Source organism: Maylandia zebra, linkage group LG7, assembly GCF_041146795.1.
Source record: "Maylandia zebra isolate NMK-2024a linkage group LG7, Mzebra_GT3a, whole genome shotgun sequence".
NCBI classification, from domain to species: domain Eukaryota; kingdom Metazoa; phylum Chordata; class Actinopteri; order Cichliformes; family Cichlidae; genus Maylandia; species Maylandia zebra.
Window position 1 is genome coordinate 41,306,237 of NC_135173.1, and position 26,521 is coordinate 41,332,757.

The 26,521-nt window shown below is 40.1% G+C and overlaps 1 protein-coding gene across 5 annotated transcripts in view; it reads right to left on the reverse strand.

Moving 5' to 3' along the window:
- Positions 1 to 724: 724 nt before the first annotated feature.
- The window catches only part of LOC101470944 (uncharacterized), a 78,398-nt gene continuing 52,601 nt past the window's right edge, over positions 725 to 26,521 (reverse strand). For 2 of the 5 annotated variants that reach the window (XM_076886380.1, XM_076886378.1), the window contains 18 exons: positions 25,852 to 26,076; positions 24,762 to 24,916; positions 24,272 to 24,483; positions 22,714 to 22,918; positions 21,512 to 21,608; positions 21,158 to 21,386; positions 18,531 to 18,659; positions 17,077 to 17,196; positions 16,444 to 16,528; positions 15,249 to 15,323; positions 13,898 to 14,029; positions 13,585 to 13,743; positions 12,892 to 12,963; positions 7,457 to 8,111; positions 7,195 to 7,330; positions 6,646 to 6,717; positions 5,007 to 5,101; positions 725 to 4,802 (listed from right to left, as the gene is read on the reverse strand). In XM_076886380.1, coding sequence (XP_076742495.1) covers positions 5,033 to 5,101; positions 6,646 to 6,717; positions 7,195 to 7,330; positions 7,457 to 8,111; positions 12,892 to 12,963; positions 13,585 to 13,743; positions 13,898 to 14,029; positions 15,249 to 15,323; positions 16,444 to 16,528; positions 17,077 to 17,196; positions 18,531 to 18,659; positions 21,158 to 21,386; positions 21,512 to 21,608; positions 22,714 to 22,918; positions 24,272 to 24,483; positions 24,762 to 24,916; positions 25,852 to 26,076 — 2,827 coding nt within the window. In that variant the 3' untranslated portion in view covers positions 725 to 4,802; positions 5,007 to 5,032. The remainder of the gene's footprint in view (positions 4,803 to 5,006; positions 5,102 to 6,645; positions 6,718 to 7,194; positions 7,331 to 7,456; positions 8,112 to 12,891; positions 12,964 to 13,584; positions 13,744 to 13,897; positions 14,030 to 15,248; positions 15,324 to 16,443; positions 16,529 to 17,076; positions 17,197 to 18,530; positions 18,660 to 21,157; positions 21,387 to 21,511; positions 21,609 to 22,713; positions 22,919 to 24,271; positions 24,484 to 24,761; positions 24,917 to 25,851; positions 26,077 to 26,521) is intronic. The other 3 variants (XM_004538322.5, XM_076886379.1, XM_004538326.5) reach the window with 3 other exon arrangements.

Consider the following 26,521-nt stretch of genomic DNA (forward strand, 5'->3'; position numbering starts at 1 on the left):
CCAATTCAGTGATACATCCACAGAGTAAAAAGACGGCACTTAAATGCACTTGCTGCGAAAACAACACACCACATTTATGTCACATCTTTGTTTATTAATTCTTGTAAATGGTTTGAGCTGGTGTACAGGGTAAGATGATCTATACATATCTTCATGTCAGAATGACTCTGATTGAAAGGCTTGTATACATATTCACGTTGGTTTATCCTCTCTCCGGGACAATACAAAAGAAAAGAAAACAAGTGGTCATAGCTACAAAGCCTCTACATTCCCCATGACGTGGACGTCGGCCTAGTCTAGATAATGCTTAAAGAACATCCATAATAACTCTATGAGGGTGCATAGCATTCTAATTAAATATATTTTGTCATATATTTATACATATATTTTCATAAAAACATCTTTTTTTTGTGCATGTGCGCAGTTGCATTCCTTAGGATAGAGTAATATGATATTGCGTTTACATTGTCATGTATCCATTCTAAAGGAGTATAGGTGATCTTTATTCTTTGCAACAGTTAAAATTTTACAATACTCTTTAAAATACATTGCTGTAGGTTACACGTCCTCTCAGATCACATGCCTGGGAAATTGCGGTCTCTCTTCTTCCCGCTGATCCAACCAGAATTGGAACCAAACATCATGATCATTATCATCATCATCATACACACACACACACTCACAAACACTCGCATACTGTACATACAAACACTGGGGAAGTGCACAGGATCACAGACAAGTTTAATTCAGACGGCAAATCCAAATGATCTATGTATGGAAACATAATTAAACTACTTCATACATCATTTTGCTTTGTGGAGACTTTTTTTTTTCAGGATTTCAAATGTGACTAAGCAGGAAGTTAAGCAGGAAGACAGCTCCTTAAAGTCAAAGTTATGATCCTTAAGATTTTAGTCTTGGCTGATGCCTCTGGGGGAAGTAAGCATGTTTTAAGAGTACTGACTACACTCAAAAAAATCTGTTGTGGGATGAACACATTTTAATCATGGCACCTATTTCCATGTGATTTAACCAAGTACAATAACCCATTTTTGACCATGTCAAACCAACACATTTGGCATTTGGTGGTTTAATGTAATCAGATTACGTTGGATCAACGTAGTATACTTACATTGACTTGAAGTGATTTATTTAAATTTGTAGAGTGAAATTTGTTTTAATTCATGCTACACAAGTTAAAAACTTTAGGAAAACACAATGAAATCTTGTTGTTTGAACAACTACTTTGTTAGTGAAGGCAATTACTGCTAGTCTTGCTTAATGAACCAATATGGGGGTTGATGATTTCATAGAGACAAACAATCATTTGCACTTACAGTCATGGGTAATTTAGAATCACCAATTAACCTAACTCTAATTACACACTGCAAACCAGACAGATTGTGGATAAATAAATAAACGATAACGTGTGCAGTGTCCCTTGGTTTTTCCTGCCAGATCCAAACCTTGCTTGTGCCATCTGGTTCCAAGGAAACACAAATTAACAACCAAAATGCTGAAATTGAAGCTTCAAAGTGGGTCTCTACAAATCAGTGGGTGAGACATACTGTGAGATTATGGGAGCTATGGCCAATTTCTTTTATAAAATGTCAGTGACCAGATTTGCAGTCACTTCAAAAATATAGTATATCAATTAAGTGCAAACATTTTTCCAAAGTTTCTTCACATACAAAAGAAAAGCAACAGTTCAATCAGAGCTCCAACAAAATCATGGGATTAGCACTAAACTTTAGGACTGTTGCATGCATCCACCATTTTACATCCACTACGGTCACACAGTTTTTTCATGAACCAGTTTCTTGCTGCTGATAATAAAACTAATCTACTAAGGGATGCAAATTGAAAAACCTCTGACCTTTAACAGCATCAAAATACATTTTTTAGAGTATTAATCTTAAGGATTAAAACCTCAACACAGAAATAAAACATCTGGATCCAACCCCCATTCTTGTGCTGATACAGTAAAAGTCTTAAAGACTAACAGAGTGATTGTGGGAGCTGTGAAGTCGAGTGGGCGTCTTGTTTGTCATTTGTTGACTTTATCTTCAGCATAATGGCCGATTAGGTAAGATTACACAATAACGTGCATCGACAATTGAAGGTATACATATGAGAAGATAATTGTTTTATATTTATCTGGTGAAAGGAAAATCTTTTGCCTGTGCTTCAACAAAATTTATTTGGCTTTTTTTTTTTCCAATCTGTGACAAAAAAACAACCAACCAACAAACAAAAAATGAGTAAAGACAAAAATAACCAACAGTGGTGTCACAGCAGGAGCAGCGCACCAGCGAGGTTAAGTAGACATGCTGGCACTGACCACACACTCAGTGTTTTTTGGTCTAATGTGAATCACACAACTAAACTACACACACACTTGCACCAAACCACCCTGCTCCACCAAGAAAAAGTAAAAAACCAAACCAAAAAAAGCCCACGCATCACCATCCCACCTCAAACAGCCCCAACAGAAAACTCTAAATCGCTCACTTGTGTCCCACATTTGTCTTTGAGAGGATGACTCAGAACTTAGAAACAAACATCTTTTGTTCTTTCTGATAGAGCAGAACTGAAAACCTGAGTGAAGTAACAGTGGAAAACGTGCTATTATCCCATGAGGTTCTCGTGCATGGACTGGGCGTGGAAAGTAAGTGCATTTGCGTGATGTATAACCAATGTGTTCATTCATCCGGTCTCACTCATTCAGGCTACAGTAGCATTTACAGTACTTATGGGAGATATAGGTGATTTTAAGGAAATGCGTGCTACTATGATGTAACTCCTTCATGCTGCTGCCAACCAGTTTCTGCATAAAGTGTTTCAGAGGTGATGAGCTGATGATTTACAGAAACACAAGTTGAATTATCCAGGGAAAAAAAGAAGGAAAACAGAGTTCGGTGGATTCCGCCTCATGGCAGCAGCAAGCTTCTTAACAGATATTAAATGAAGATATCCTGGTTTATATTTTGCTACGTTAAGTGCTGAAACACAAACACTCTCCGGCCTCCAAGGTCTCGCACTGCTACAGCTGAGTCATCTCATCTTGCATCAGTACGTCCTGACTCACTCACTTCAAGGGCGAGCTTCAATGCCAAATGCTGTTCATCCAGATACAGTTTGTGTCTTCTCTGAGGAAACCAGTCTTTTACAGTTGCCGTTCCATCTTCATGTTTTTTTTTGTTTCTGTGTATTATTGCTGTGGCAAACTCCAAAGAAAACAAGAAAAAAACAACAACAACAACACTGACCAGGCAATAATTATTTAACCGTGTGATCTATGTTTGTGTGTTTCTGGAAATGTGTTCATATATGTTTCTGTGCTTTTGCCTGTGCTATATATGAATGTGGGTCTTGACAGTTCACGAGTCTGGGGTCAGTGTTAATAAGACGATCACAGTGCTACCTGTCTGCCATTTCACTCTCGCTTAGAAATCCTCAAATCACGGCATCGTCACACGAATGAGATCCTTCATGTTTTCTTCACCACAATTTGAAATATTGACTCAAAAATTCAACAGTGATGCGCTACAGCCACTGCAAGCAGATAAAAGAGGGAGCACAGAGGGTTTGGAGGACCTTTAGATGCTGATGGGAGAGGACTGTGATTTGACTGCATATAGACTGAGGCTACTGATAGATTATGGGTGAAGGTAAAGTACGCTACTGGGGAAAAAAAAGAAAACAAAAAAAGCAATGGAAGAGCACAGAAAAGCTTGAGGGAATAGAAAGTCAAGCTTTGTGCCCTCAGAGCTCCTGTACAATGCAATCGAGCACCCACGCTTTTTCCAAAGAAAACATTCCCGCTGTCTGAAAACATTCCCCCTGAAAACACGAGGGGAGCTAGAGGTTCATTTCTCATCCGCAGTCAAACAAAGCTGAAACCCAAAGTGGACGAGTCCCAAAGAAACAATGAGGAGCGATCTTCATCCACAAAGGAAAAAAAATTAAAAATGTAAAAAAACGCACGCGGACAAGAAGTCACGAGCAGGGCAGCACGGCGGCTTTCTCATTCCAGCGCTGAGCACGCCGTGACATTACAGGGACAACAAGCCAATCATGGGGAAGGGCTCAGCGCCAAGCCGGAAGCAAGAAACACATGCGGTAGAGAAAAATACACGCACACACACATACACACACTGACACATGTCCACGTAGCATAGAGTGCATATATCACATTTAGAATAACAGGGCAAAGGGTCCAGTGAAAGAAGCGTTGGGAGGCTCAGCAGAGGCTTAGCTGTATAGAGAACCATCCATTGAGGGACTTCTTTTTTTTGGCTGTAGTGTTATTAGACTCAACTTGCTGAAACAAACCACTCCAGTTGGGGGAAAGAAGGCCCTTAAAAAAAGCCTGTAACCCTTATGTGGGTCCGCCCCCGTACCTTGTACCCCTTCAGTTTGTAGATAATGACAGTTCAAAAGGGCATGCACCAGCAGTCATCATGCGATTACAGTTCACAGGAAGCACTTTGTTGCTTTTTTTTTTCTTAGTTGTTTAACTAACATTTATGTTTTTTTGTATAAAAAAGAAAAAGAAACGGTATCGTCATGCCTTAGTCTAGTTGATTTTTTTTTTTACAAATATTATAAAACTACAAGTTTAATTCCTGTTTTTTTTTCTCCTCTTCTATTTTGTTTTGTGGTGCTCCATGGTCACAGGTTGAGGATGATTCTGTTTGTTTTTTTGTTTTTTTAAATAGTCTGCACTTCCTCCATGCTCATTTTCCTCTGCGGTCCGGTCGTGTTTTCGTGGAGGATGGTTTGGCAGTGGCTTTCCGGTCCTACAAAACAGAGACAAGGAGTACACCAGTAGATATGCATCACATGGGCTAAATTAGTCTTAGCTTCTATAAAATCACTGCCAAAGTTTAACGAATGAGACAAAACGACGTATGAGAGATGATTAGGCTCTAACAGGCTCCAACAGGGTGCCGTAGAAGGCATCTATCCAAGCACTGGGATGCACTAGTGCTTGTGTCCCATACCTGAAGGGATGGGCAGAAAGTGTATTTCAGTGTTTAACTCTCCGCAGACTGCTGCGCTGCACTGACTGAGCGCCCTTTCTCACATCCACCGCCACCTGGAGCAAGGAGGCAGGGAGGAAGGAAGGAAGGAAGGAAGGAAACAACACTTGGACCAGTTAACGGCTGAAGCCTCCATGTGAAACCAGAGCAGGAAACTAACTTGTCTGCCCACCTGGCCGCTGTGGCTCACAAATTTACCATCATTTCACAGTTAATCAGCCAATCAGTCACAAAAGATTTCATGCCATACAAATGCCCGTTTTTATAATGTCATTTTTAAAAAGCTTTTTTTTAATGATGATCTCTGAATCATAATTGGTTTAAGTTCATATCTGCTGTCAACATTTGCCTTGTGGCTGCTGTTAATTTCCCACCCTGTTGGCCAGGCTTTGTGGATAACTCACAGTAAAAAGCACGGGGTTTGCAGTGCTTGGGTGTGACAAAAGGTTATCAGTGTTAACTAAAACTGAAAGTAGGTGTGAAGAAGGTTTCAACTAAAGTTCAAATTAAAACTAAAACAAGTGAGAATTTTTACCAAATGAACTAGAACTGAAAATATACAGAAAATAAATAAATTCAATTAAAAAAAAAAAAAATAGAATAGAGCGATGATTGTCCTATTCCAATGGTCTGAATGGCCAGAGTCCTTCAAACTTATATAAGGGGGAAAGGTGGCTCATTACAGCCAAAGTATGCAGAAGTGCTGAATGTATAGCATATTGAATCTTTAAGCAGACTGATTACATCAGTAGAAGACCGCACCAGCAGCTAACTGACGCTACTGTCTTTGCAGGCTCATCAAAACTGGATGAAAGAACATTGGAAAAATGTCTGGTCTCATAAGTCTTTCGAACACAAGATAAAATGGCAGGGACCACATTTTATGCAAATAACGTGAAAGCATGGCTCCATCCTGCCATACATCAGTGGTTCAGGTTTGAGTCGATGGTGTAATGGTGCAGGGATATTTTCTTGGGACACCTTCAGCCGGTGAATACTGACTGACCAACAGCCTACTTAGTGTAGTTGATGACCACCTCCATCCCTTTATGTCCAATTTCATTTGCTGCTTTTCTGATCTTTCACTATACTTCCCCAATTCTTCCTGTTCATAGTGAACTCCATTGCAACTTCCCTGTGCAACTTTTCAGAAAGTCCGGCAGGCTATGTGCTGTTGAATTTTGGAGCTTTGCAGGCAAGCACATCTGCACTGGTTGCAGAGTCACAATCCTTCCCTTTGTGCAGCCAAAGACCTTTGGCAAATGTTTTAGTATTTGTCAGTTTGGTCAAATATGTCAACGCAATATGCACAAAGACATTTCACTGCTGTGAGTCAAGGTTTTGCATTGTAATGTCTCTTGGAATTACTTACATTTTGCCCATGACAAGCACCCAAATGTCACCATGAAAAATAGGTAAACTCAAAAAAAGCAACTGAACAATCAAAACTAGACTGAAATGAGCAAATCCACCATGAAAGCTGAACTCAAAATAAGTGAATAAATAAAATTACACAAAACTCATAACAAATAAACAACAATTATAATGTTGGTATGACCATGATTCACTGCAAATGAAAAATACCCACAAAGTGACTCACCTTTCTAGCAAGTGCATTTCCACGTTCTTCAACAAACTGTGTCTCAGCAACATACTCCTCCTTCTCCTCTCTCTGTTAAGAAAAAAAAGGCCACAATTTATATATATTTATAAAATCCATTTCTAATTCTTAACAAGGTGTTCTCAATCACAAATGTTAAATCATATTAATGGGCAGCTTTTCATTAGATGTGTTGAGCTGTGCAACACATCATTCTGCTCTGGTTCTGTGACTGATTGTGGTCAATCATCTGTTCTGATGATCGTTCAGTGAGATTAAGCTGTTGATGATTTTTTTTTTAAAAATCAAACTGAATGACGATCTTCCCGGTTGATCATTAAAAAAAGAAAACATGGAAAAGATGTTCCCCCTCCAGGCGCAGGGAGCGGCAGGTGGTCGGCGTTGCAACCTGACCTGTCCCCGCCTCTGCTCCTGTTCCCAAGCTCGCTGGCCTGCCTCCTGATGAGAGAAGCCCAGCCCCTTGTCAAAGGGCTGCGTGCCCTGCAGGAGGCGCCCACGCAGCACATGAGAGTAACCAGTGTCACACACCGGAGTCAGCAGAGCCTCCTGGGCCACGTGCAAGCCTGGCACGTTGCCGTCACGCGTTGATGACACCGAGCCCACCCAGCCTTGTAGGGAGTCCTTGTCTGGCATGTAGGGTTGAAATGCTCCTCCTCCCACCATCCTGAAAAGCAGAATGTGAATAGACCAGAGGGAAGGGAAACAAAGAAAGCACATATGTTAATTCTGAGTACAGGCAGTGGAAAAGAAACAAATATAGAGTGATGGCGATCACACACAGTTGACTTACCGGTTGTCTCCGTTGTGCTCTGTAGCTCGACCCAGCCCCGTTATCTCACACCTCTGGGAGTACACCTGTTGGCCTGAAACAACAGAAATCCCTTCCACTGAGCCCAGCCCTACCATTCCACCTCCTCCTTTTGTTCCTCCTCCTACAGCCACACTCTCCACTCTCCTCACGTCCGACCTCTGACCTCCCAGCTGGCCATTTAGATTGACCTTGGGAACGGCACCACTGGCTCTCACCCTGTCCCTTTCCGCCAGTGCACTTGCTGGCTCCTGTGGTGCCTCCTCCTCCTCAACCTCCCCTTCCTCCTCCTCCTCCTCCTCTTCCTCCAGCTCCATGATGGAGCCGCTGGCCCCGCTGGCTCCACTGCTTGGGCGACCCAAGCTGCAGGGTAAGGAGAGTGTGGCGCCCTCTGAGTCGTCAGCCCGACTGCTTCCCTCTAGTGATGAGTCCTCCACTGTAACCAGAGAGGGGCTGACCCCTGCTGGCCACACCTGAACGTCCGACATCTCCATTAATGTATCTTCCTCTGTGGTGGCAATGGGGGCGCACTCGAGGCTGGAGACCTCTTGCCAGTAGGGCTCCACGCCCAGTGGAGATGGCAAGCTGTACTGCATGGAGGCCGGGGACAGAAGCTCCTCCTGCACCAGCCCATAACCTGGAGGGAAAACAGGAGCGAGACAAGAGATAGACTAACACCAAGCAGGCACAGCCACTGAGAGGATGGGGAGGTGGTGGGACAACTGTTTCTCCAACCTACCAGGGAAACAGTGGGGCTCAGCTCTGTCCCAATATACCAAGACAAAAGACTTTCTCTTAATCAATTACTTATCAATCACAATTTAGAATTCTAATTTAGGATTAAGATGCCTTGATGCTAAGCCAGTAATTCTGACTTGACTCTCAGTTAATCCCAGCCAACATGTTGCTTTCACGCTTTCGATCTAAAAGGCAGAACACAATGATATTACTCAAAAACTGTTACTTTGGCTAATCGAATAAAAAAAAATTTCTTTTCAAGTTTGCAGAGCTATTCAGGTAACTGTCATTGGGACACAGCAATTTGTGAGGTGAGAGATAAAAGAATTTGGTGAGTCATCCATTGTTTGTGAGGTGAGTGATGCTGGGCTCTAGCTTGCTCCCACTTTCGGAAAGTGAATCTGCAGAACAGAAACTGTTTCTCGATAAGAGAAAAGAAAGATGAGTGTAGGGTTCTTTAATTGATTGTGGGGTTGGCACGATATTCTTTTTTAATAATTTAAGGCTTTACTCTCTTTAGTATAAATTTTCATCCTTTTTTGCTTTACATCAACATTTTATTATAATTTTTTTTTCAAGGTAGGTTTAATTGGGGTAAAGCCTGGATTTTCCACATAGAGGATTGCACAAATTTTGTTTCCGGTGCTAAAGTAGCAGCTGTGATACAATTGCCAAACATGTAATGAAACATCGCTTATCGTTCCAACCCTTGTCACAAGTCTCTGCGGGGGAATCAGCAGCATCTTGCAAATTCTGGAAAAGAAAATGCAAGTTACTGCCGCATTCTCCCCGACTGCAGCTGCAACTCAGAGTCATGCATTCATGTGTCTGTACGCAAAAGATCCCCTGCCCAGCACCCACTCAGAAAAATAAACAAATAAAACAAGTCACACGCACACACACACACACACACACACACACACACACACACGCACACACACACACACGCGCACACACACACAAAGACACACACAACTTTTAATCTAAGGGTAACTAAAAAAAATAGAATCACTGCATGATGTGTTGTTTAATCTTATCCTGCTAAATCATAAGTCGTTGACTAAGTCGTTGATTATATTAGATCCAATTAGATTGGTTTACACATTTCTATTATTAGTTCCAGGATGACACTTATTATGCAGCTTGTTGGACTACTTGACAAAAAGACGCACAAAAGCACACAGTCAAATTCACAATCACACACTGTAGTTGGTTCTAATTTATATCATACATATTTTAAAAAGAAAATTCAAATTTTTGTTAGAATCTTTATGTAATCTCATTGAGATTTGACATGATCTGAGATTTTCGTTTCAAAGCTTGTTTTATTTTCTTTGATAAATAATTAAAAATTATTAAATATACATTTAAAAATATATTTTGAGGAAGTGGCATTTTAATGTCTTTTTTCATTGTTTATTTTTTAAGACTATTTTTACATTTACTTTATATTACTACTACTAATAATATCTAATAATAATAATGATAGTAATAATAATAATAATAAAACATTCTGAATGTAAAATTTTTCATATTTTTCACATTTCATTTAACTCGAAGCTTATAACCCATATGTTGATCTTTGGTGATACTTGAACATGGTAACACTTATATTTTGACACAAATCTGGATTAGTTAATTCCGTTAACAAAATATTTTTAATAAACTAGTGTGTCAGTGAGTTCAGATGAATAGAGACTTAACAGTAAAGTTGTATTTCACCCATATGAAACAAAGAACGGCACACTGACAGATCACAATGATAAACCACTGTAAAGCACAAAGTAGAGGCTGTGCTGTAATGTGAGGTTGCAGGCCGAATAGACAACCCACAGAATGAGTATAGTATGAGGTTAAACTCAAAATAATACTTTTAGTTCAAATGTCTTTGTGCAATGAAACATGTTAATTCCTGATCCTCACTATATCCTGGCATCAGGGACAGTACACATGAACTAAATACAAAAAAAGTGTGTAAACCCTATTAGCATTTAATGTGTAATATCTTTTTAAATACACTTTTAACAGAATCAGTCATGAATTTATGCCCACCAAGAAGGCATCCTGATATCTCTTTGTACTAAATGGAAAATGCTCTGACGTTCATCTGTGGAAACAAAACACAGTTTAAAGTGAGACGTATCTGAAAGTTACCACAGAAAGTTTCTTAGACCTTCATGCACCGCTACTTTTGTTCATTTAACCATAATTTAATGTAGTAATGAGGCTATGGGCAAAAAACGACTGAGTAAAGCAACATAGCAATTCTACCTTGTTGTACTATCAGTAAATCTACTTCTGTATATTTCAATGACACACTAATACTAATTATCACAGTACGCACATCTATGGAGCTAAAAATCTAAACCTTTTCTGATGTGATCCACAACACTGTAATGGGTAAAATACACCTTTACTGTGTAAAGTAATTGTCTCTCAGAGTTTATGCAACAATGGTCCATTGTGTGGGTACACATGTGTGTGTTTCTGGGATGGTACAGGGCCAGAATGATCAGAGGTGGCATCAGAATGAGGTGAGCAAGGAGGGAATGAATCAAAATTAGAATGAGAGTTAGAATGAGTTAGATGAATGTGGGTTAGCCCTTCCCTTCACTCCTGCTGCTGAAACACAGACACACTCACACAGGTGTCAAAGGCACAAAATGTAGTGAAGCACAAATAAACTCCACGGAGAATCTCATGGTACAAGAAACAGAAGAGAAGAGCACTACACAGCACACTTTACCACAGCAAACACACACTCACACGCACACATACATGTATAAACGCACAACACTGCATTCATTTAAAAACACACAAGGAGGACACACACTTTTAGCTCACAGGTGACGCTCGGATGTACAAAAAAACCATACACACCAGAATCAACACACACCTCACAGTAAAATCCCTGCTGGCAAATAACGTTCACACAATGTTAGCAGCAAGGCCATCATCAGACTTGGGCAAAAAAATACTGCATAGAAAATTTAGTTATAGATAATTCATGGCATTTTTTTTCATTGGTTACTGGATTTAGCTCTTTTAATTTTACATATAGTAACTGCCAAACCAACTACACAATGGTTAAGTGTTAAACCACTCAAATTGTAACTTACCAAACATGTGATTATTTTGCCCATGAATGAAGACCACCACAGCAACATTGTATGTTGAGCATTATGTGCTATGCAGCTGACCATGTGTTATAGCGTAGCATTAAAAAACACACACCATTTATTTTACAGGAAAAAGAAAAAGAAAACATTTGTTTGTTAATATAGCGTTAAATAAAAGACTGAAATACATCCATGAACAGAGAAAATATTTTACACTGTGAAGAAAACGTCATACATTGAAAGCATGCCATGCACATAAAAGATGTCACAAACAGCAAACGTTATTCTGTTCAAGAAACTCTGTGCTCAAACGCACAAACACACACACCCACGCACACCTTTACAAATGGCCATCTTGTGTTGGGGTTAAAATGAATTTTAAAATATTTTTGTGTAACTAAAATATTGAACTTACTCTCTATAATCTTGGAAGAAAACTAGAAAAAGTATGAATAAATTTCAAGCTCGGCTATATGATGTCATTTTTACTTGACTTACTTTGAATAAATAAGTCTGAAACACACACACACACGTGCACACATGCACAGACACACATGCACATGCACAAACTGTAGTACACACACAGAGCTGTTTTAAAGAGGAGGAGAGGGTCCCCACTCGACTGAACGAGGGAGGAGCGCGGGAAAATAAGATGACAAGAGAAGAGGAGGCCCAGAGGTCAACATGAGGTCATATGAGGTCAGAGGTCGGACAGGAAGAGCTGTGAGGAGGAAGAAGAGCAAGAGAAGGGAGGAGGACGAGGAGGAGCGGGGCAGCTGGGCAGCAGATATGACATGTTACAGGTTCAGAGAAAAAAAAAGACAGAAAGTAGGACAGGATCCCGAGGAAAAGACAAAATTTCAAGACTGCAAGAAGACATTGTCGCTGGGGACCAATGTCTGCTGTCGATCAAGCACAACGTGACAGGTGAAATTTTATCTTGTTCTCAGACAGAAGAAAGAGAAAGAAAGAGGCAGGGACAGAAACAAGGTATGGAGGCCCAGAGCACACTGTCATCTGTGCACCAGCGCCACTTTTGACTAGTGTATCCATCCCAGACAGGACACATAAGGGCGTGTATGCACACACACGTGCATGTATGTGTACACACACGCGCGCAGAGCCACACATACACCCACATGTAATCTATAAAATCTCGAACGTTACCCATACGTTAACTGTTGGCTGTTTTGCAGACGACTTAAACCCCTGTCAGAAAAAGTGACTTATCCTCGTTTCTCATATTGAGTCAGAAGAATAAATGGCATCATGTTTAGGGCTCAAGTATGAGGTGTGAAAAAGTGTAACGTAAAAAGAAAAAGTAAAAAATAAATTAAAAAAATGAAAATAAAATGATGTGTGCCCCAGTGAGGAGAGGCGGTGTTACTGCATGCTGCAAAAAGCTTGCTTCATGGTGGAAGAATGACACCATTCCTGAGACCTCAAAAATGGTATTTGAGAATCATTATCATTGGTTTCATCATCATCATCATCATCATCATGTGCACTACAGGTCATGAGCAGCAAACCACCATGCAACCCAAGTTCCCTTCAACTTACCCCTTCTGAAAAACGGGGGTCTAATAACGCGTGGCTTGTGCACTAGGCGCGATGGCCTTGTGTCCGTGATCTCTTGTGGGGCAACAGAGACAAGGTAAAGTGGCTGTTACCCAGACTCAGAGAAGGCAAGGAGGGGTTTTCAGAGGTGGAAAGTAAATGAGAATAAAAGCCTCACCTTCTTGGGCTGAAGAATTTAGTCTCTGATTTTTGGCAGTGAAGACTTTTTTTAGGAAATAATTTCCGCTCTATGCTTTCTGCAACTTTTTGTGGGGTCCCACCGTGTTTTTTCCATTTACATCTGCATTTCCTGATATTTTGTGGATGTATCTATTTGGAAAAGACCAAGTACACCAGATACTGCACTTGCACAGTAAATTGAGCCTCTCATTATTGTTGCCTCTAAAGTCTTCTTGAACAGGAAATTCCTGAAAACTTTCCATTTCTGACGGTTACAAACCATCATGAGAACATCAGTCTTGCAATAAACATAAAAAGTATTGAACCCTTTGTTTTCTGTAATTACAACACATGTAGCTAGAGAAGTCAATCTATTTAACAATACAAAATACAAAATTAAGGCACAGCATATCTTTGCTAATTAACCGTAAAGAGGTAATTTGTTAAAAAAAATGTTGAACTGACCCTTCTTATATGTCCTGTGTGTAGGATGTTTAATGTGTTCCTGTATCTTACCATTAATGACACTGGGGGACAACAGAGTGGAGTCGCGGTCACCAAGCCGACAGGCGCCCTCCTCTGAAGAACCAGGTGCTGGTTGCGGAGCCTGACCCTCCAAAGAGGTTACAATATCTGCACGATCGATGTTCTTCAGAGCAAAGTAGAGGCTCTCCACTGAGAGGCAAAGGTTCCACGATTTATCACTCAACTTTTCTTTTTAAATATCTGTCACATGCACAGATAAGGATGCCCCGACACAGAAATATTTGCACTAGTCAAAGTTTTAATCGTTTGGTCTGAATTTTAAAGGGATATAGTGCTAACTTACTCTTGGCCCTTTTGCCCTCTCTGCTGGCCCACAGGTTGAGCAGGGCAGAGCTCTGGTCCAGCAAGGAGTTTGGATTCTCCACACGGATCCTATTGATGTCGTCCACACCAAACTGAAGCTCTCGTGCTAACTCTAATGGACACAGTTAAGAATAGAAAGAAACATAAAGCACATATTTATACAACTAAGTCCAAAATACTACTGTATAACCACTCACAGATGAAGTGAATAATCTAAGTATAATGGCACACCTGCAGATTTGTGATATATTAGTAAAAGCTGTTGCTCGTTCTTAGTCACCAACTTGGATGGGAGACTTTGATAATGAGAAACTTGCTAAATCCAAATAATTGGGTTGGAGCATAACACAAAACAGCAAGACGTGGGCTCCTGCTGGTCATCGGTGGTGTGGTCTACGGGAAGGACAAACATAAGTAGGATCTCTGATCTGGACGAATAACAACTGGCAGGGGTTTCCTTAATATTCGGTTTAGTGGTCTACATCATAGACCGGATCTAAAAGATGTACCTAGCCAGGACTCATTAACCCACTGGTTAATAACTGTTCTTTTCTCAGTTGCCATCTTGATGTTTTCAAACAGTATGTGATAAGCGACTCTTTGATCCGTCTGAGAAACCGAGGAACTCTGTACACTAATACAGTAGTGATGTGTCTGTTACAACATAATCCTGCCCTTATACGTGTTTTTCCTAATTTTCTAAACTAACAGGAACCATTGATAGCCTCATATGTGATTCATATACATATAATAATAATGGATTGGATTTATATAGCGCTTTTCAAGGCACACAAAGCGCTTTACAATGCCACTATTCATTCACTCTCGCATTCACACACTGGTGTGAATATACATATATATATATATATATATATATATATATATATATATATATATATATATATACATATATATAGGCATATAGGCATATAGGCATATAGAGGAGTTATAACAGCTGCTATAAGGTGTTAGTGCTGATCTGTTGTGGTCGGTTTCAACCAAACGTAGCTTTGTACATTACGGTCAAATGTCTCCATTTTGGTTTCGTATGTAACTTTGCAAACCTGAGCCCGTTAGTGTTTTTCTAATTGTGTTATTATGAACTTTAACATTTAACAACTGCCAACTGAGGCCTGTAGAGTTTGAGATGGTGCTCTTGGGTTGTTTTTTTTTGCAGTTTTTATAAGCATTGCATGGTCCAACTTTGTAGCTATTTTCTATTGAAGCAATCAGGGTGCATTTAGTTTTTCACAATGTGGCTTTGAATTTCTTTTTCAAATGGCTATATATCCATTTTATATACAGATTGTACAGTATCCAGTGTGACTAACCTGCCCAGCTTAAACCCAGCTGTTCGGATATGATGTTGATTTTGAGCTCAGTCCTCTCCATGGCATTCACTGTGGCTAATGAGAAAAAAAACACACAGACAGTTTAGAAACATGTAATACAGCACACAAGTAAAAGATGTTTCAATGACCTAATAGTATACTGTTTTACACAAAAACGTATTTGGGAAGTCAAACAGATATTGATGTGTGGAAAAAAATATTTTTTTAAATTGGGATGAATTTTTTAGACTTTTTATGACTTTTTTAAGACTCTTTTTAGACTTGATAGTGTTGAAGCAAATGTTATTAAGAGGTGGCTAGTATTGACTCATTTTCTTCTTGTTATTCCAATTCATCATCTGTACCTAAAAGACAGTTAAGTTTCAATACGTACCTTGACAAAAGCACTGCTCTGTTGGAGGAAATAAGCAATACCAACAACAGTGTTTTTTTACCCATATAATTCTCAGGGTTAGGACATCATTTGACAAGGAAAGGTCATAATTTGGGGTTCATTCAGGTGCTATTCCTGCTAACCACAGTAGCATTCAGTAACCATTAAATAGAGACTGAGGTGCAATATAGCAGCGCTGTGTATTTGATAGACAGAAAAGGCCTTTATCCATTCACCCTCACTCGCCATCAGCACCATTTAAACCAATCAGAATGGTCATCTTGACTCTCTTTAGTTACCACAGGCCAGTATAAGGGCTCATCTGTCTTGCTCCACTGCGAGGTCCTGCCCATTCTCAGTGCTAAGCTATAGTGCTAATGCTAACAGTATCTGCTGCCATGCCATTGGAAATCGCAGTGGAGACACCAGCGCCATGCAAAACCAACCACAGAAGTCATTCATTGATTGTCACAGCTACCAGGACACTCAGGACAGAAAAAGGCTAAATTGCCATGTGCCATGGAGCCATTTCAGGTCATGTTGGGGGCGACTGCTCATCTTGTGGCTGCACATTCAATATGTTTCCACTAACTGCACTGCAAAAAACTTAGTGGGATACTGTAGAGCAGTACATTGCATCCAAGGCTCAGTTGTTGTGCCATGCGTGCACACGAGACAGGAAAATAGAGAGGGCAGAGTAAGAAGCAGGGTTGTGGGTAAAGTGGCAGTGCAACATTCAGTGCCCATCTCCACTGTGTGTATATTCGGAGAGGGCTGACGGTCAAGCATTGAAGGACTTACCCACGCTGGGCTCGTTCAGTGCACTGTAGCGTTCTCTCAAAGCAAGAGGGGTTAAAGTTCGTCTGCGCTCCTCACTTCCAACAACCTAAAAAATTGAAAGAATTACAATAATTAATCGCCTTACACAGAACTTTTGAACTTTTAACAAACACCCATGTCACCATGTTTGACCCATGTAACATTAGACAGATGTAGCACTTCAGACAGACTCCTGGCAAAGTAATGGTTGATATTAAAATAGTAATCCAGGTAAAATGCAGTAGACTAGATTAAAACACTTTAAACCTTTAAAATAAGGAGTCTCCATACCTTTAAGGTAGCCTGTCAGTCCAAGAGTAAACCCTTTGTCAAAAGGATTAACTGATACTGTGTAATGTTATACTGCTTCAGTTGTATTATTGTACATTTATTTTTTTAATGGAATCTCTTTTTGTCTATACAAAATTAATAAGCGCAAATATTACATATAATACATAATAATATATGTAACACACACATATATTTTGGACAAGCCCCAGTCTGATAAAACAACCTGAAAAAAATGACCATCTATCGAGATAAGGTCACAGTGCGTGATCTTTCTTTTTATCACCTCTATTTATTATGTGTGCATGTTTGCTACCAAATTCTTACCTTGACACAAGGTGGCATGGTTATATTAAGGTTACACAGTACGTGTTGTGTGTCCTCATACTTGGTGCATTTCCGCAGAAAAGACAAAAACCCGGAGGCATCCTTGTTACTGTCTCTGACCTAAACATAGACAGAAAACAGGTAGACAGAGACGAAGAAAGAAAAATAGAATAGAATAATGTGGAGTGAGGGAAAGGAGGAGAATGGAAAGACAGAAAAGGATGAGCAGAGAAGAGCGGGAAGAGAAATTGAGCAGAAAAGATAGAATAGAGGAAGATAAGATGGGCAAGAAGAAGAAAAAAAAATCAAAAAGAGCACTAGATCCCTTAACAGTTGTCCTGAGCATGTGGCGCAGTAACATGGGACGAGAAGCAGGGGGAAACAGGGATGGAAGCAGTCCACAGGCAGGCAAGAGGGAGAGATTTACCTGCACATTTTACCTGGACATCTGTCAGACCAGACAGTTACAGAGTGACCGTGAGAGAGAGAAAGAGAGACAGTGAGACAGACACATACAGACAGGCAAGGCCGCAAGATAGGAAGGCAGGCAAAGAAAGTGAAGGAGTCACAGGACATGCAAACAATTACCCAAGAGAGTTGACAGCTAGACAGGTAAGTTGTTTGTTGCTTGGCTACCAGTATTCATCAAGCTGATTCTGAACAATACTTGGCTTATCACATCGACAGACACAGATGAACGGAAAAACAGTGATATGGAAATTACATAAATATGGTCACGGGACAGGCATGGAACGGCTCGTACACACAATATATAACATATACGATCAATAGAAGAACAAATACACAAGTCATCAATGTAATGTGGAATAAAAAGAGATGAAATTATGATGCATTTCATAAAGAACTTAAACACAAAACAAAAACACCCTATCAAATCAGATTGCTGGTTTTTATTACCTTTACATTTCAAACAAACAAAGCACAATGAAAATGAAAAAAGAACAAAAGGACTCACAATGACACACCATGCCAAAAGCTAACTGAAGAAACTGAGAATCCCGAGATCCGATGAACAACCTGACATTCCAATATTTCTAATGTTTATCTTAACTTTACTGCCTGGAATATCTCTCAACTCTATGAAAAAAGGTAGCATATTGCAATTATAGTGCACCAATTATACTGCTGTGTTTAATATGCAATGATTGCAGAGTGAGCACAGGACTGTACTATTACCTACGTGTTTACATCACTGATATGAGAGTGAAAAGCAAACACAAAAACCACCATATGAACGCAGTGTTTGAGTCATCGGCAGGTGCTCATGAGTGTAAATAACTGGTGAGAAGGTCCTTGACATACTGTATCCAAAAACTAAACAACACACACTTTTGCACATGTATACACACACACACAAACAAACACACAATACTGTAGCAACACGTAGCAAGTGATAAAGAAGCAGGCATATGAACAAGCAGCTAGGGACAGACCTTGACAGAGACAGGCAGTCTGTTATCTCGGAAGGCCTGGAAGCTGAAGCTACGAGGCTGCTGAGTGGCCTTCCGAATGGGCACCAAGTTCCCGGAACACTCCAGGTAGAGAGGCATGCCCTCCATTAGCTGTGGAAAATATAACATAAAAGGGAAAAATGGAACTGCTTTTTTTCTAATAACATTTCACAAGCACTCGTTCATAGGGAATTTATGCAGATTTCTCATGATACAATACGCTGTACCCAAAAAACCCAAACAAAAGAATGATCCATTGTCTTTCTAGGTGCAGCAAATGCAATCTATAACAAAAATGGCAAAAACAAGGGCAAGAAGCAGGTGTTGTGCCAAAAAGTGATTGTCTGCCAAAAACTGATTTCTGGTATTTGCCAAAAACTGATTGCTCGTATTTAAACTGCTTTAAGTAACTTGTTGGGCTATAATATGTGAAACATACAGTATGTCAAATGCATCCCTCATGGATGACCACAAACAACATTCGTGTGACAAGGTAGAAGCCGCAATCAGTTTTTGGCAGCGACTTTTATAGAACCTTTATTTATGCAGTTAAAAAAAATCTCATTAACATTAAAAATGTATTTTGTAAGATTAAGTTGGACAGCAGAAATGGCAGCAAATATTACAATAGTTCTGTAAAAATACTTTAAGTGGGGATAAAGGACCGGATTGGTTATAATGTACCGGTAAGTACAATAACACAGAGTTATAAAGATACTTGAAAAAACAGATAATTTTTTAATTCTATATATAACCCCTTTGTAGTCTATTTACCAACATGCGTAAAGATATTACACATTAAAAATACACGGAAACATTGGAAATCAGTTTTTGGCAGGCAATCACTTTTTGGAACAACACAGGTATACCCTGGACAGGTCACCGATCCATCTCAGGGCTAACACACAGAGACAGACACCCATACTTTAGGACAATTCAACATATTCATGTCTTCAGACCGTGGGAGGAAGAACATGCAAACTTTACACCAGGGGTCTCCATCCCCCGGTCTCCAGACCCAAACCGGACCCCGAGAGGGTTTTCCCCCAGACCGCAAAGCATTTCCTCATTTACTATGTAGCTAGATATTTTATTCCTGCCGGCTGCCATGGCTAACTTTTGAACAGGCGTGATGGGCAGCTATGTGGATCAGTGACTTTCTAGTCCACACTCCAAGCCAGCTGGTGGCGGTATTGCACCACCAACCACCAAAAAAAACGCTAAAGAAGAACAACCAATGCGGGCCCTTCAACACAGGTTGCTAAGTTACAGCTTGGGAGCTTGCACTTGCCGACAGTAGAATGATGACTTGGCGGTGCACAGTTGAATGAGTAAAAAAAGATGGCTTTATCAAAAGCATGTATAGTGGACTATCTGACATTTAAAGATGAATGGACAAAATTCGCTCACAGCTGACTAATGAACATTTGCATGCATGCTTAAGAACTGCATTGACCCCATTTCACCCAAATTTTAAAATGCTAGCTGCAAATGTACATGCAAATTTCTCTCACTGAAGTGAGAGCCAGCACTGTTTTGCAGTATGTTTTAAGTTACATGGTGTTGAGTTTGTCAAACATATTTACTGCACCGTTTTAAAGCACTTCTTAATTTTCCTGAAAATTGAGGGTTTTTTTAGGTGAATTGTTTGCACCTTAATGTTGTCCCAAAAAGTTTATTCTGTTCATCTGGATGTAGTGTTTTCAGTCATCCAACTGATTTTTTTAGTGTCAGCTGACTGCAGGTTTCCCCAACGTTACAAACAGTACCTTTGCACAATGACTAGCCCACTGAATGAACAATGGGCTGTGAGGTCAGTTTCTTAATCATTAAAATCCAAATTGTCATGACCATTGATTAACAACCACTGATCAAAGCCCATTGATCAAAGACCATTGATCAATGGCCATGAGTACCATTCACAGAGAGTTGGGGAATGGCTGCAATCACAGCGTTGTAAGATAGCGAAAGATGTACCCTTAGGCTCGCTCATCGATTCAAAGGTGGTCTTTCCCTTTTCCCATTCTTCTTCAAAAGTCACTTGGATGAGTAATGAAATGTTTCTCCCACTGAAAACGGTTCGTCCAGATGAACAGAAACAACTTTTTTGATTTGGATTTACCTGGATGATTGAGCATGCATCAAGACACCTTAATGTTGGGTTATGTGCAATAGATGTGGTAAAGATTATTGCATGATTTTATTGTTAAATAGTTTTTTGTTTAATATTAGTACTTGAACTGGATTACACTTTTCGGTTCAGCAGATGATTTAATGGCATATGAATAATTGATCAGTAGTTACAAGGCAAAAGTCTATATTGTTAATTAAATGTTAAATAGAAATGAAAGAAAATAATTTTGTTGGGTCATTTAAAGTGTTCGGAACCCAGATTGATTGGATGATGGAGGTAGTGAACCTCCTGTTATTTTAGTTGGGGACCCCTGCTTTACACAGCATCATTCAAACCCAGGACCTTCTTGGTCTGAGGAACCAGTGCTAACCACCACACCACGATGCCGCCACTTTTTAGAGAACTTAAAACGAATCACATGTTCAACTGCGCTCCTTAATAAGCTGGCTTTCTGTGGCCTTGCCCCTGTGCGCACCTCAATGTCTCGACTACGGGCCACCTCGGTGAAGTTTTCGTGCAGCTCCAGAGTTTTGTCCATCTTGTCATCTGTCATGCAGTAACAACGCAGGCGTCCCTCACGTGCCTCATTCATCTTTGCAAAAATAACAAACTTGGCCATATATGGGACTGCCATTAGCTCCCTGTACAGCAGGTTGGCAAAGGTGACCACCTCCGCCGTACGTGGACAGTCTGCCAGCCAGAATCTGGATATAGCAGGAGAACAGAGAAGAATTAAACAAACCAGCTGGATCTAAATCCAGACGTGTGCAAGAGTGCAGGAAAAAAAGTTGACTGGGAACATGCTTGCACAGGTGTTTACTGAGCTCACCTTGCAGACACATTGGTGGTAAAATTGGCACAGTTGTTGGCGTACATCAGCTTGGTGGTTCCAGTGATGTCCTCCCACTGAGCTGGTGCTGTTCCACCTGGATTGATGTGCAAGTGTTGGAAAAACTGTCCCATTATGTTGTCTAAGTTGGACCTTCATCAGTTTGATTTCCTTTCTTTGTTAGGTCTCCCACCTATTATCGATTATCTAGTGACTGTCTTTTTGAATATATACATCCAGTATCCTGGCTTCTCCTTTTTGCATCATTTGTTTAGCGTCCCTTTTGTATGACTTCCAGGCAGTTTTGTTGGTCATTTTTTCACTACTCCCTGTAATGACTCCCACACACTGAAGTCCACACTATATGACATTGATCTGATAAACTTGAGAAATATTTCTAGTCTGCTGCATGAAAATTTAATTGTCTTACAATGATAAAAGCAACTGAATCAAGGCTAAGACAGACAGCTGTTGTTCCTCTGCTGTTTGTCTGCTTCCTGTGTCCTCCTTGGCTCAGCTTTAACAGATGGAGGACACAACTTACACAGAGACATGATTGGAATCTCAATCATTTTGTTAATGTGCATGTTTATTTCCGTCTGACAAGATTCTTTGCACGTAATTTTATGCTGCTTTTGCTTTTACTTGATTACCAGTTGAGTACTCAGAAATATCCTTTTATGTTGGTCGTCTTTCTCCAGAGACGGCTCAAACTCACATAATGTAAATACAGTTTAAGTCGAATTTAGACTGGTATGGTATTTTTTCGACTTTCCTCTTTTGCTGCCATGTTTGTTTTGAGAAGTGCATCTCCATGTATGACCCCTGCTTTGCATATTAAAACAGGAGATTAGAGCCTTTTATATTGTGATGTTTGAGTCAGAAGTACACCCACGTGTCCACTGCCATCAATCAGTTTTGTTAGGGTCCATTTTAGTGAATTGGTGCTCTGATTTTCTTTGCCCCAGTATTTCAAATTTTCCCCTTCACCACCATAAAGAGTCATTTTAAGGTTACTCTAAAAAGTCAAATTGGTAAATAAAACTGCTTAACACAAAAAAATATATAATCTGGTGGCAGATCATTTTGTTTGTACCCTAATGAGAAAGGTAATAATTCCTGAATACAATCCTAGGTATCTCATGTTTGTTACAAGAAAAAACAAAATATAAAAAGGGATTACTCTGTAAAGTTATTCCTACCAATGACACTGCAGAGAAGACGCAAGCTGGTGGTATCACCCTCGCCAGCATCACGAGGGCTCTCCCTCCACGACGGTGGTAAAGGAATCCGCAATCCGATTGGACGGTGAAATTTGCGTCGCCGAGGTTCGATGGTAACCACTGGGCTGAAGGTGGCCTGGTTACCAAGCTGCCTGGTCAGCAGTTCATCAGGGATTGGTTGTGCCTGATGTTAAAGTGTTAATGGCAAAAAAGGGACACTGAGGACATGACGAAAAGACAGGAGGAGAAGGCTGCATACATGGAGAATGGAAAAGATAAACTCAAGCACAAATAAAACATAACAGAAACTCCACAAGGATCAACAAACAATTAAAACAAAATGTTTAAAAAAGGAAAACAAACCATAAACCATAAAAGCAAATGTGCAATAGGCTAAAACTTCAAATTCCCAATCATACTCACACATGCAACAAATTCATAAACTCAGATCAGTGCATCAGCTTGGTCACTGTGGCTCACAACTTAAATCGGGGAACTGAGGAGTGACGAATGGCTGGATAAAAAGGAAAACAGACGAGCGTAGCCAAAGTAAAACTCATGCAATCTTCTTACGTACATAACATTAGTGCCATGACAAAGAACGTAAACGATGTACACTCAAGTGACCAAGCAACAGAAATGAAGAAGCCATAATCCTTCATAATCTTTCTGCTGTGGAAAACAAAGCCAAATGTAGGTGTAGTGTGAAAAGAGATCAGTCAGCATGAGTGTGTGCCAAGTTCCCAGACGGGTGTCTGCAGAGGTCTGGATGAGTAACAGCCAGTCATACATTTGCCAGAAGCTCCTGTTTGGCAGGGCAGACACCACGTGTTGCAAACACCAGAGATGCTTCTTAAAGGTCAGGCAAATTTTGAAAATGTTCTAATAAAGTATATAATTTTTCTATATTAACCTATTCTATCAATGAAATTCTTATTGACAGTGTTTAAAAACTGAGAAAATCTTCTTCCTATCGGTTTGATATCACTGTTTGTTACAGCTCTATTTTGTGAAGTAGATGTATTTTTTTTACATTTTCATTGAATAAACCAAAGCAAATTTATCACAATGAAGTGCAAGGCAAGAGAAATTTACTTTAAAAAATGTACATGATTTACAGTAATACCAATAATAACTGATGCTACATCACAAAACACTGAATGAAATATAGATTTACTATTTGATGGGATATCTCAAATGACAAGTGATGACCTTTCTTCTAGCATTAAGGTTTATAGTACTGAAATAAATCAGTCTGCCTCTTCACGTCTCGCATCAGGTCTCCATGACTGATAGCAAAACTCAAGCATTTTCAGACTCATTGGTCAAACACACATAACATCAACTTCATGGCATGAAATCTGTCAAATCTGAACTCGTAGACTGAAAGCAGCACAAACAGAAAATGAGGCCAGAGGTAAACATGTTGGCACAGTCTTGGTTGTTTTCTCATTTGAACATCTGTTTTTGTGTTGAACAATCAAGCAATTATGAAAAGTGTACATGTGCAAAGCCTCTTTTCAATTCATATTCTCACCTGCAGTCCCAGCCTCACTCTTTTGGTGACAGCAGTCTCAGGGAAGATGGCTTCAACTTGGGGGACCAGCTTACTGGTCAGCCGACCGCCCTCTGGACCAATGAGATCACTCTCCTGCTGTATGCGAGACACTACTGCAAAGTAGAGGGGGAAGTCAGTGGAGATCATTCGACGGATTCTCTTCTTCTCCAGCTCCTCTTGGCTCTCCAAGTCTATATTAGGTGAAATAGTGGAGATAAGCAGAGAAAAGAGATAAAGAGGAAAGAAAAAGAGGGTAATGGTAGGTGTTAGGATACATGTCTAGCTGAAAATTTCAGTCTTAAATGAACACTTTGTGGGAATAAAGCCTGTCTGATGCTGCGGAGGCAGCTTCTGTGTTTAAAAAAAACCTTCCTATGCTTGTCTTCTGTAACTCCAGGGACATACATCAAGATTAATACAACCCCTCAAGGTTTCCCTGACAGGCGACATCCATTACAATCCCACTAACCTTCATCCATGCCATTCAGAATAGTTTCCAGTACTTCGTCGCCATAGCGATTACGATGTTCCTTCCAGACCGAGCCGTTCTCACTGCGGAGCACCACAAGCTCTCTGTCTCCTCGTCCCAGTGAGGCAAAGTGAGGGATTTCTACTATCACTGGTCTGTGAATGAAATGTCAGAAAGGTTTTTAGAAAAAGGTAGGAGAGGTGCATATTTTATCTTCTTTTTCTTCGTCTTTTAATGACAATCTATAGGTTTTGGGGAACAGAGAAGACTAAATGCTGTAGTTTTGAAAGTCAAATGCATTTCCCTACTTGCCTGGTTTGGTACTCATCAGACTGAGGTCTGCTCTGCGGTATTATTTTATTTCACAGTGTGCCAAAACATTCTAATTGATGACTCTGAACTACAGGCCAGCTGGTTCAGAGCCCAGACTAACATTAACAGTACAAGTTATCAATGCCATTTGCACTAATACACAGCCTTTTGAAGTGCATGTTCACAGCTTAGAAGATGCAACATGTGTGACTTCTAAAAAACCTCTGCCACTTGATTGGTCAGACCTGGTCCTCTTTAAATGAGCTGATGTCCAGAGACGACATGTTTATGAATGCTTTTTATGTTTCTCCTTGCATGGTTAGAATTTTAATATTGTACAATAAAAATGACCAGTGCTCACGCACAATGGTTTTCAGAAATGCTTGATACATCATCCCAGCATGACTCTGGACCTTTCAGCATTGGTTTTCAACCTAGTCCTTTGTGTACAATACTTTCTGAAGATTTTTAAAAATATTTTTAAGATAATTTGTACCGTAGATGATCCCCATATTCTCTGTAATTTTACACTGTGATAGGTTAGTTTTAAACTGCTTAAATGACTATTTTCCTATAAATACCCCATCATGATCTAGTCTTGTCCATTAAATGGCACAATCACTGAACTTGTCTTGGACATGTCATGTCTATTAAGAGCCACGCAAATACATGCACATATAGGCACTCAAATACACACAAAAGTATTTTGCTTTGACTGTAAATGCACAGTCAAATACGATCAAATTCAGTTAATAAACCAAAGAAAGGTCTGATTTACCCAAGGAACTGCATACTGGACGGCCCCAGGGAGATGATCCGGCTAGCGAGGCCCTCGCCCTCCACTAGTGGAGGAGGCGTGGTCAGTTTCTGGGGTTTAACGAGACGGCAAGTGATGCGCGTCGGTGCAGCGCAGGTTCGGGGAGGGATGATCACTCGTAGTCCATGGTGCCTGCTGCCTCGCATGGAGCCCCCTCGAGCATCCACCATGAAACTCACCAGGAAGCTGAGTTACATGGTGCCATAAATTAAGAACATGTAAACTTTACTTTATCAACACACATTTAAACATTAATAAAACACGACAGAAAGAAAAAAAACACAAAGACTGGACTTTCGTCAGGGAAATCCTCCAGCTCTACGAGATGGGAACAGATTATTCATGTGCTGTTTGTTCAGCAGTGTTTTGAATTGATCTGGTTTGCCCGCTCATGGTTTATGCTATTCATAAAGAAGACATCAATTGACTGTGTAGGCGCTCTTTTCATTTGCTTGTCTGGATATGACAGGAGAGAACGAGTGATCTGCAGCAATGCTCAGCAAGAATGATGTGAAAAGATTTGAAAGAGATCCCGATTCTGCTTCTCCTGCATTATACCGGTGGCTTAATACAGGTGTCTCTATGTCTGAGGTCATCTTTTCATACTCACTATTTCAAAAGCTGACTCATG